This window comes from Pelodiscus sinensis, chromosome 11 (genome assembly GCF_049634645.1).
Source record: "Pelodiscus sinensis isolate JC-2024 chromosome 11, ASM4963464v1, whole genome shotgun sequence".
Lineage (NCBI taxonomy): Eukaryota > Metazoa > Chordata > Testudines > Trionychidae > Pelodiscus > Pelodiscus sinensis.
Genome location: NC_134721.1, coordinates 46,306,350 through 46,316,666, shown reverse-complemented (window position 1 = coordinate 46,316,666; position 10,317 = coordinate 46,306,350). Strand labels below are relative to the sequence as shown.

The window sequence follows — 10,317 nt, the reverse complement described above, 5'->3', positions numbered from 1 at the left end:
GGAGCCCCGAGCCCTTCTCGTGGCTCTGCAGGACCCGGGGGGGAGGGAAGGCAGGAGGGGCGGGGCCTGGCGGTGGGGGCGGGGCCAGTGTGGGGAGGGGCGGGGCGAGCTGTAGCGCGTGCGCAGAGCGATGGCGGAGCCGTGGCCGGGCTGGGAGGCGCCGGGCCGGGCGCTGCGGGGTCTGGCCTGGCTGGGGCAGGAGTTCGCGGCCGACTGGGCGGCCCAGGACCTGCGGGCCGCGCTCTTCCAGCTGCTGCTGCTCTGGCTGGGCCTCAGCCTGCTGGGCATCCACCTGGCCTGGCGCTGGCACGGGGCCCGCGTCAGCCGCCTCTGCTGCCGCCCAGGTACCGCCCCCCCGGCCCGGACCCCCCATCCCCGGCCCGGACCCCCCATCCCCGGCCCGGACCCCCCCATCCCCGGCCAGGACCCCCCGGACCCCCCCATCCCCGGCCCGGACCCCCCCGCCCCGCCCCCCCGGCCCGGACCCCCCCATCCCCGGCCCGGACCCCCCATCCCCGGCCCGGACCCCCCGGACCCCCCGGCACGGGGCCCGCGTCAGCCGCCTCTGCTGCCGCCCAGGTACCGCCCGGACCCCACCCGCCCCGACCCCCCCCCCCCCCCTTCCCCGGCACGGGGCCCGCGTCAGCCGCCTCTGCTGCCTCCCGGCCCCCCTGCCTCTCCCCGGCTGCACCGGACCCGCCGCCTCCACTCCCCCCCCCCCACCAAACCCCCGACAGCCTGTAGCCAGGACGGCGAGCAGCCGCTCTCTCCTGTGCTTGGCTGGGCAGCTCCCCCGGGACCTCCGGCCTGGCTCATCCTGGGGCCCCCTGGGGGCATCGGGCCGGAGGCGGGGTTGGGCCTTGTGGCCGGGGACTCTGCACCCAGCACTGAGCGGCCCTGGGGAGGGGTGGGGGGTCCGGGCCGGCCGGGGGGGGGTCTGGGCCGGCCGGGGGAGAGGTGGCGGGGGGTCCGGGCCGGCCGGGGGGGTGGCAGGGGGTCTGGGCCGGCCGGGGGGGTGGCAGGGGGTCTGGGCCGGCCGGGGGGGAGGTGGCGGGGGGTCCGGGCCGGCCGGGGGGGTGGCAGGGGGTCTGGGCCGGCCGGGGGGGGGCGGGGGGTCCGGGCCGGCCGGGGGGGGTGGCGGGGGTGCTCTCGTTCACACCTCTCAGCCACACGCTGGCAGGGGCAGCAAGACTAGGGCAGGCCCGTTGCCCAAGCAGGAGTCCTTCGGGGCTGGCTCGTGCCCAGCAGGCCCCGGTATCCAGCGCTGAGCCGGGCTGAGCCCCTCTGAGTGCTCCTTGGTCTTGTTTCCAGGCACAGGCGGCCAGAACGGAGGAACCCCTGATGGCTCTTCGCATTTCTCCACCTGGTGAGTGCTGTGCTGCCTGCTGCCATGCCCGGAGGGGCTGGTCCTGCCCCCCCCCAAGGACAGCCACAGGCCTCAGCACCAGTTGGTCCTAGCTGGACCCGCCAGCAGGGAGCGCTCTACCACACCTGCTCCGGGGGCACCCCAGTGGTGGCTCCTGTGCCCAGACACTGGCAGCTGCCCGAGGACCCGAGCCGTCCTGTCCCACTGCCCGCCAGGCCTCAGGCCTCTCCCACGCGCCATGCAGCCCTGGCTACGCGCCTGCTCTCTTCTTGCCTCCTGCAGGGACAGCTCCAGCGACGAGGCTGCGAAGACGCACAGGGAGTGAGGCTGGACAGACGTGGACGTGCAGTGGGCAGCAGACCTGGGACAGCTCCAGCTGGGGGAACGTTGCTGGGCTGGGAGCCTGCAGCCCTGTCACCCAGGAGCAGGGAGGTGTCCAGCCAGGTGGCGTGTGCCTGTCCCAGCTGGACTCTGCATGGCCTCAGGCAGGGCAAGCTGCCCCTTTGGTCACTTCTGGGGCATCGGTGCTGCCCTCCCCCCGCCTGTCCCAGATCCAGCAGCGCCCATAGGCCTGTGACTAATGTACGTGGGGGGCACTGAATGGTCTGTGCTTAGCTGCCTGCCCAGCGTAAATTCTCCCTGGCACGTGCCCTCAAGCCCTGTTCTGAGCCTTCCCCCCCAACTCTGGTGGAGGATACAGTGGACACGGCTGACCCGAAAAGCTTCCCTACCCCCACCACGGGAGCAGAGCCCCCTGCTTCCCAATCTCTTCCTCCCCCAGTGCTCCTCGGGGCAGGGTTCCACCTAGCATGGGAGCTGCCATCCCATTGTTACATGAGGCGGGAGCAGAGCTGAGCTGCCCCCCTGCCTGGGATGTGGGAGGCCTGGGGCAACGGCAGGGCTGCCAGCTCCCACACTGCTCCCACACAGCTCCCCTGCCAAGGTGCCGGCTGTGGGGAGCAGCATGTTCGTGGGCAGGGGCCCTCTGGCACTCTGGCCAGCACTGGAGGGGCTCTCTGCACCTGGGGAGCAGTAATGCTAGTGGTCTGGCAGGGGGTGGCGCTGCTGGGTGTGGAGCCTGGCACCTTTAGGACAGGACAGGCCTTTGCCACAGCACCACCTCCTACTGCACCTGGCCCCAGCCCTGGCCTTGCTGTACCTGCTGGCTGGATTAAACTCCTGCTGAGTGCGCTGCCCTTCCGTTGCTGGGGTCATGGGCTGCGTCTCCCCTGCTCACCCTGGCCCCGGTCCTCGGGAAAGGGCCCTAGCTGGCAGATGGCAGCCACCTCGAACCTCTTGTCTTCCTCCTTGGGTGGGATGGGGTTGCCCGGCCTCGCCCCGGCTGGAGCCAGGGCAGGGATGAAGCAGATGCCTCCTGGGTCAGGGTGGAAGGCCCCCTGCGGACCCATCCTGGCAGGGGCAGAGGGGCGCAGCCCCCCCAGCTCCTTTCCAATGGGCCTGCTGGCACAGTGCCCGCTCTCCCCTGTGCTTGTGGGGTCAGGTGTGCTGGTCTCTGCTGGGCTGCCCTGGCCCAGCCTCTGCCCCACTGGGGATTCTGGGCTCCATGCCGGGGGGCAGGATCCAGGCATGAGTGGTGGTGGGCACCTCCTGTCTCGCGCCTAGTCCAGGGAGAGATGAGCGGCCAGGCAGGACTGGAGTCAGGGTCTTTAATGGACAATCACAGCCCAGGTATGGCTATGGGGTGTGCCCAGCTGGTTCTCACCTTGCCAGCCTGCCTGACAGCACGGGGAATGGCTGGCTGCATTGGGCATCTGCAGCAGGCCACACCGTGCCTGAAAATGGGGCCCAGCTGCTCACTCCCCACAGCGACCCACAGACTGGCCTGGCTCAGCTGGGTCTCAGAGGGGGCTGGAAGGTGCCTGGATATTGGGCGGCCCAGCCCTACCAGAATGGGAGGTGCTATGGGGCCAGGCTGCCCTGTGGGAAGTTCTGAGGGGGACCTGGCCCCGTGGTGGTGGATGTGGGGCTGGGAGCGAGGCTTCATTTGAGGGTGTGGTAGCGGGTGGGCACAAAGGGCATCTTGGTGACCAGGGCAGGGCAGCTCTTCTTCCGCACCTCCACCATCAGCGCCGTGCCCACCCGGCTGTGCTCGCCTGCCACGTAGCCCATGGCCACGTTCTTCTTCAGGCAGGGGGAGGGGCAGCCGCTGGTCACTTCACCTGGCACAGCAAGTAGAAGGGCCAGTTAGGGGGTGCACTGCTGGGCAGGTGCCCACATGCGCCATGCAGCGTGGGACCCAGCCTGGGCCACGGGAGGGCGGCTGCCCTGGGCTGTGGTGCAGGGAAGGAAGGGAGACCTGTGCCTGCCCTGCGGCTCACCTACCGATGGGTCTGCCCTCCGGGCTCAGGATGGGCGTGTGTGGCCGGATGGGGGGCCCCGTGGAGGTCAGCCCCACGCGCTTCCGCGTCACGTTCCCGTGGATCTGGGACACGATGACAGCGGCCCCCGGGAAGTCCATGGCTGCACGGCGCCGCTTTCCTGCGAGGGCAAGACACGGCATTGGGGGGGACCCCACTGGGGCTTCAGCACCTCCCCAGTCACAAGGGCACACATCTCCAAGGCAGCTGGGCCCCTGTGCCAGGCTCACCCCCCCCCCCCCCAGCCCGACTCGCTGCCCCTCTTACCCAAGGTCCACACCAAAGCTGCCTCCACGGGGGTGGTTGTCTCGTCAATGTCGCTGCCATAGAGACAGAGCCCGGCCTCCAGGCGCAGGCTGTCCCTGGCTGCCAGCCCCGCCAGCTGCACTTCGGGGTCCTTGAGCAGCAGCTCCGCCAGCTCCACGGCGTGCCCCGTGGGCACGGAGATCTAAGCCAAGCAATGGCAGGCGTGGTCAGTGCCAGCGCTCCCCTCCCGCGCCCCCCAGGCTGGCAGCACGGTACCTCTACGCCATCCTCTCCGGTGTAGCCGCAGCGCGTCACCCTGCAGCCGGGCACCCCGAACACGCCCATCACGGCGCTGCTCATGAAGGGCAGCTTGCTCAGGTCGTCCGACACGCCCGCCTGCAGCACCCGCGCCGCCGAGGGACCTGGCGAAACAGCAGGGTGAGCAGGGGCTGGGGCGAGCGCCCGCCCTGACAGCTGGGTGGTGTCGGGGGTGGGCACAGGAGACGTTTCTGAGGCAGCACAAATGGAGTCAAGTCATGGCCAGAGCCAGGCCTGGGCTTTGCTGCCAGCAACGCCGCCCCTGCCGCTCTGCCTGGGCCCTGCCAGCTCCCCCTGCCCGGGGCACAGCAGGGCAGGGGGCTGTGCCAGAGCACCCATGCCCGTTGGGAGTGCCCCCAGCCAAGTCCCATTGAGTCCCACCTGCTCCGCCAGCGTGTGAGCTCGGTGACCCCCTGGCGTGGGGATGTTTGCAGCGGGGGAGGGAGGTGCGGTTACCTTGTACAGCCAGCAGCGCGTTCTCCGAGATCTCCAGGTGCACGTCTGCACCCGCGGCCTGCAGCTCCTGTGCTCGGCCCTGGGACGGAGACAAGTGCAGTGGGAACGGCCAGCAGAGCCCAGCTCCCACTGGAGGCCAGGCCGGGCCCACGTGGCAACGCAGCCTCAGACCTGCCTCCGGCCCCGGAGAGGCCCAGCGGATCCATTCCTGGACCCCCAGGGAGGGCACCAGCCAACGCTCCCCGCCAGTGTCGGGATCCGGCGCACACATACCCGCATGAGAGCCCAGTCCTTGGCCCTGCAGCCGGCGTTGGACACCACGTAGAGGTGCTGCTCCGAGGTGCTGGTCACAATCAGGTCGTCAAGGATGCCTCCCTCCTCACTGGTGAAGAGAGAGAGAGTGCCCTGCGAGCAGAGCCACGCTCAGCCCGGCGCCTCCCGGCACAGGCAGCGGTCACCAGCACGCCGTGCCGCGTCTCCCGATGGCCCTTTGGCGAGAGACCCCTTCCGGCCTGGCCCCGCCCCTCACTCCCCACCTGCGGCCCCTGCCGGCCTGGCCCCGCCCCTCACTCCCCACCCGCGGCCCCTGCCGGCCTGGCCCTGCCCTGCCCCTCACTCTAGTGGCCCTGCGCCCAGTGTGGCTTGACATTCGCTGGTTGCTGTGCACCCCCTACTGGCCGGTGTCTGTAGCACTGCCCAGCGGGGGGCACCCTGAGCACCGGTGGTAGACCATGTCCAGCCAAGGGTTCTCCCCTGGCCAGGGAAGGGGTCTGAACAAAGGAAGGGGGTGACCGGTGGTGTGAAGGGGCAGTCTTGGCTTGGAAAACATGAAGAGGACAGACTGAGCCGAGTGCCGGGGGTTCAGGGGCCTGTGGACCCCACCCTGAGGGTCGGAGGCTGCCTGCCCCTCACTCTGCTGCCCACATCAAGCCCAGGCTGGGCAATAAACCCCCCTGTTCCACCGGCGGGCGGAGCCCCATCTTGCTGCAGATGGGGGGGGGGCAGAGTCGGGGGTCCCCGGGGTGGCGATGCCTCCTGCGATGGCTGGGGCAATGCTCTGTGCCCATTGTGAACCGTCTGGCTCAGAAGCGACCCACACGGCATCGCTGCCTCGGGGGGAGAGTGATTTGCTTGGGAGGTGCTGGAGCCACACAGCAGATCCCCTGGCTCTCACCCGCAGGAGCCAGGCTGCTGTGCCCAAGCAGCAAGGGCACAGGGGGTCTAGGGCCTGGGCCCCCTTAGTGGTGACTCTGCACGTGCCTAGACCCTGCCGCCGGTGTCTCCAGAGGGCCATCGTGACTGTCAGTCTGTCCACGCCAAGCAGAGGGCGTTTTGCACCCACCGTACCTGGTCCGGTTTCAGCTCCGCGATGTCCCCAACCACCAGGCTTTCCATGAACTTCACCCGGTCCCGGCCAAACACCTTGGTCTGGGGAAGAGAGGTGGCTGAGGCCTGGCCATGGGCTGCAGGGCTATTTCTTCGCTGCGTAGACGTCAGGGCTCCTTGCTGGGTCCCACCGATGCCTGGATGTCTGCACAGCAGTGCAGCAGCCCCACAGCCTGAGCGGGCTGGCCAGGGACAGCGTGAGCCCAGCCGCCCTGGCAGAGCGCGCCCCAGGCTGGCCCTGCCCCTGCTGGCACAGGTGGGCACTTGGGCATTACCATATTTGTCAGGTGCGGGGGAGCGTGAGCGAGCCAGGACTCCTGGGTTCCATTCTCTGCTCTGCCTGGACTTGCTGAGTCCCTGCCACTGTTTCAGAGAGCCTCAGCTCCAGTCCCTCTGGCCAGTGCTGGCTGGCCCTGCCTGGGCCTCAGTTTCCCCATCTGGGAGGGACAGCTGCTCTCAGGTGAGCTGGGAGCCCACGCCGGGGGAGCGACAGTACCTGCAGCATGTGGGAGACGTCGAAGAGTGAGCAGTGCCGGCGCGTGTGCAGGTGAGACTCCAGGTGGCCTGGCCCGTACTGCAGGGGCATGCTCCAGCCAGCAAAGTTCACCATCCTGCCTCCCTGCTGCTGGTGGAAGGCGTGGAGGGGTGTCTGCTTCAGGCCATCCTGTGGGGTGAGAGGGCTGGATTGGGCAGCCGGCACTAACCCCCCGCCATGGGAGATGGGCCTGCAGGCACCGCTCGGGGGCAGACTGCCAGCCGCCAAGGGGCACAGCTCACAGGCCCCTCTCCCCCGGCAGGAGGCTGGCACAGACGCTCAGCCCATCTCTGGCCAGGGCTAGGAGCGCGCCCAGGACTGCAGCTGCCCAGCGCTCGCCTCTCTCCGGGGGGCTGTGCTGCAGCAGGGCCCTGGCACCCTGCCCCAGAGTAAGTCAGTGCCAGGCACGGCTCAGGCCCAGGGCTGCAGGCTCCTGGGGGACCCCAGGCCCCCTTAGGCTCTGAGGGCTGGAGCCCCTGTGGGCTGGGCAGTGCAAGCTGGGACGGTCTGGGGGCACTTCCCCCTACTCTGGGCTCCCATTCCAGATCAGCCAAAGAGCCTGGCTCAGAGCCAAGCCACAGGCCTACACTTGCGCGGCTAATCCAAAAATCCTGAGCCGAGTCACATGCCCCAGAGCCCCTGCCCAGCCGCTCGAGTCACCAGGCTGTTCAGCCACCAGGTTTCTGGCTCCCCCGGAACTGCCCCTACTGGGGGGGGTCCAGGACCCCTGGGCTGGGGGCTGTTCCCAGGCTGGCCCACAACAGGCAGCAGGGGCACATCTCCCCCCACCCCCGTCTCTGTGGCCATCCCCAGCGCCAAGACACCAGGCACGGAGCAGCATCCCCAACCCTGGCCAAGAGCCAGCATGTGGCCCCAGGGCGAGACAGGCCCAGCCCCCCACCCTGCTGAGACGGAGCGAGAGCCCCAGGCTGGCATCGGCCTGCCCGCTGGATGGGGGAGGGTTGTGTTTACTGACGGGGGAGCACTGGGCGCCGCGTGCACGGATCCAGGGAGCTCCCGCCCTTTGCCCAGCACGTGCTCTTCGTTATTGGTAACAGGCATGTCTAAGGTCACTGCGGGGAAGGCAGCCTGCTGTCCCTGCCGCTTGCTTTGCTCCCCCTCCCCTCCCCGCCTAGATCAGCAGAGAGAATCCACCGTGATCATTAGGGTTCAGAGTCGGGCCAGGCTGCAGGCTCGCCGCGCTCTCAGGCAGCCCCACCATGCAGGGAGGGGGGCCGGGACAGCTGGGGGGCAAAGGGAGAGATGATGGCAGTGTACAGAGGGGAGGGGCCGGGGGGCAGCAGTCAAAGGGGCTGGGGTTACAAAGTAGATCCCTGCAGATCTGTGATATCTGCTCTTGAGCTGCGCGCAGCCACAGGGGACGTAGACGCTTCTGCGGCACAGGCAGGAGACACCGGCAGGAGGGAGATGGACACGGGGCACAGTCATGAAGACTAGTTGGGGGCAGTCGAGGTTGCAGGGAGGGGCAGTTGGAGATGGTTTGTGGGGCAGGGAGAAGTAATTGGGGCAATGTACGGGGCTGCAGAGAGGGGCAGTTGGGAGAAAAGGGGGCGTCAGGAGGCAGTTGGGACTCAGAGGGGAGTTGGGGTCCTGCGGGGCAGTGGGGGGGCTCAGAGGGGAGTTGGGATCCCGTGGGACAGTGGGGGGCCTGAGGGGGTTGTGGTCCCGTGGGGCAGTGGGGGGGGGGGCTCAGAGAGGGTTAGGGTCCCCCGGGGCAGTGGGGGGGCCTGAGGGGGTTGGGGTCCTGCAGGGCAGTGGGGGGGATTGGGGTCCCGCGGGGCAGTGGGGGGGCTGAGGGATTTGGGGTCCCCTGGGGCAGTGGGGGGGGCCTGAGGGGGTTGGGGTCCATTGGGGCAGTGGGGGGGCTCAGAGGGGAGTTGGGATCCCGTGGGACAGTGGGGGGCCTGAGGGGGTTGGGGTCCCGTGGGGCAGTGGGGGAGGCTCAGAGAGGGTTAGGGTCCCCCGGGGCAGTGGGGGGGCCTGAGGGGGTTGGGGTCCCGCAGGGCAGTGGGGGGGGCTCAGAGGGGATTGGGGTCCCGCGGGGCAGTGGGGGGGCTCAGAGGGATTCGGGGTCCCCTGGGGCAGTGGGGGGGCTCAGAGGGATTTGGGGTCCCCTGGGGCAGTGGGGGGGGCTGAGGGGTTTGGGGTCCCCTGGGGCAGTGGGAGGGGGGCCTGAGGGGGTTGGGGTCCACTGGGGCAGTGGGGGGGCTCAGAGGGGAGTTGGGATCCCGTGGGAGAGTGGGGGGCCTGAGGGGGTTGGGGTCCCGTGGGGCAGTGGGGGGGCTCAGAGTGGGTTAGGGTCCCCCGGGGCAGTGGGGGGGCCTGAGGGGGTTGGGGTCCCGCGGGGAAGGGGGGGGCTCAGAGGGATTTGGGGCCCCCTGGGACAGTGGGGGGGCTCAGAGGGGTTTGGGGCCCCCTGGGGCAGTGGGGGGGCCTGAGGGGGTTGGGGTCCCGCGGGGCAGGGGGGGGCTCAGAGGGATTTGGGGCCCCCTGGGGCAGTGGGGGGGCTCAGAGGGGGTTGGGGTCCCGCGGGGCAGTGGGGGGGCTCAGAGGGATTTGGGGCCCCCTGGGGCAGTGGGGGGGCTCAGAGGGATTTGGGGCCCCCTGGGACAGTGGGGGGGCTCAGAGGGGTTTGGGGTCCCGCTCACCGGCCCGGAACTGCAGCGTCGCGGCCCGCCCGCCCCGGGCTCCCAGCCCCGGAGCCCGACCCGCAGCGCAGCCCGGCCGCCCGCCCGCAGCATCCCGCAGCCTGTGAGCCCGGCCCGGGCCCGCCCCCGGCATGGCAGGCTGGGAACGCGGCGGGGGGATGGACAGCCGAGGGGGAGGGACTTAACGTAGGGATGCACCCGCGGGCTTAGCTGGCGGGGGGGGGGGGGGGGATCAGCCTGGGGGCGGGGTTTAGTGCGGGGCGGGGAGCGACCGGCGGGGGGGTGGCCCCCCAGCTGTGCTCCAGGTATTCTCCCTCCAGTGCCCGCAGAGGGGGAGTCTGGCTTGCACGGGACAAGGGGGGTTGGGGTCCAGGGACCTGGGCCCACCTCCCCATTATACCCCTGACCCCCATCAGACTTAGCCGCTGCTGGCTCCCGCCGGCCCCCTGCTCCCAGCTGGCCGATCAGAGGCAGAGCCCTGCAATCTCAGGTGTGTGCCCACGCTCGGGCCTGTGTGCTAGCTGGCAGTGCAGGAACGGGCCTGAGACCAGACAGGTGGGTGGCTCTCCAGGGCTTGAGGCTGTAACCCACAATGCCAGATGCGGGTGCTCTGGGCCTGGAGCTCCCATCCCTGGGCTCATGCACACTCATCTTGGAGGGGTCAGCATGTGGCTTCCTTCATGGAGCCCCACTGCGCCCCATCCCCTGGAGAGTCCCCTCCCTGTGCGGAGCCCAGGACAGGCTTTATCCAGTGACTCTGCCCAGTGAGCCCCTCTTGGGCTGAAGGAATATGGGGAGCACACTGCACTAGTGTTGATACTGACAGTGTTACAAAAATCTGACCAGATATGGATGTAAGGAACCTATAGCTATGTTGGTTGCCAGATATGATCTTGTTTCTAGCTTCATTTTTATATTGTGAAAAGTCTCAGATGCATCTAGACTGGCAAGATTTTATGCAGA

General features: G+C 69.3%; 2 protein-coding genes across 2 annotated transcripts; one reads left to right on the top strand and one right to left on the bottom strand.

Moving 5' to 3' along the window:
* Positions 1 to 68: 68 nt before the first annotated feature.
* On the top strand, positions 69 to 2,562 carry TCTA (T cell leukemia translocation altered). Its single transcript, XM_075939612.1, has 3 exons — positions 69 to 344; positions 1,312 to 1,366; positions 1,649 to 2,562. The coding sequence occupies exons 1-3, from the start codon at positions 131 to 133 to the stop codon at positions 1,689 to 1,691; spliced, it is 312 nt and encodes a 103-aa protein (XP_075795727.1). The 5' UTR covers positions 69 to 130; the 3' UTR covers positions 1,692 to 2,562.
* Positions 2,563 to 3,019: 457 nt separating this feature from the next.
* On the bottom strand, positions 3,020 to 9,512 carry AMT (aminomethyltransferase). The gene is made up of 9 exons (XM_075939600.1): positions 9,355 to 9,512; positions 6,647 to 6,814; positions 6,112 to 6,192; positions 5,038 to 5,169; positions 4,765 to 4,843; positions 4,267 to 4,412; positions 4,012 to 4,192; positions 3,710 to 3,865; positions 3,020 to 3,546 (listed from the first exon to the last, which is right to left on the bottom strand). The coding sequence occupies exons 1-9, from the start codon at positions 9,445 to 9,447 to the stop codon at positions 3,368 to 3,370; spliced, it is 1,215 nt and encodes a 404-aa protein (XP_075795715.1). The 5' UTR covers positions 9,448 to 9,512; the 3' UTR covers positions 3,020 to 3,367.
* Between the last annotated feature and the right edge of the window lie 805 nt (positions 9,513 to 10,317).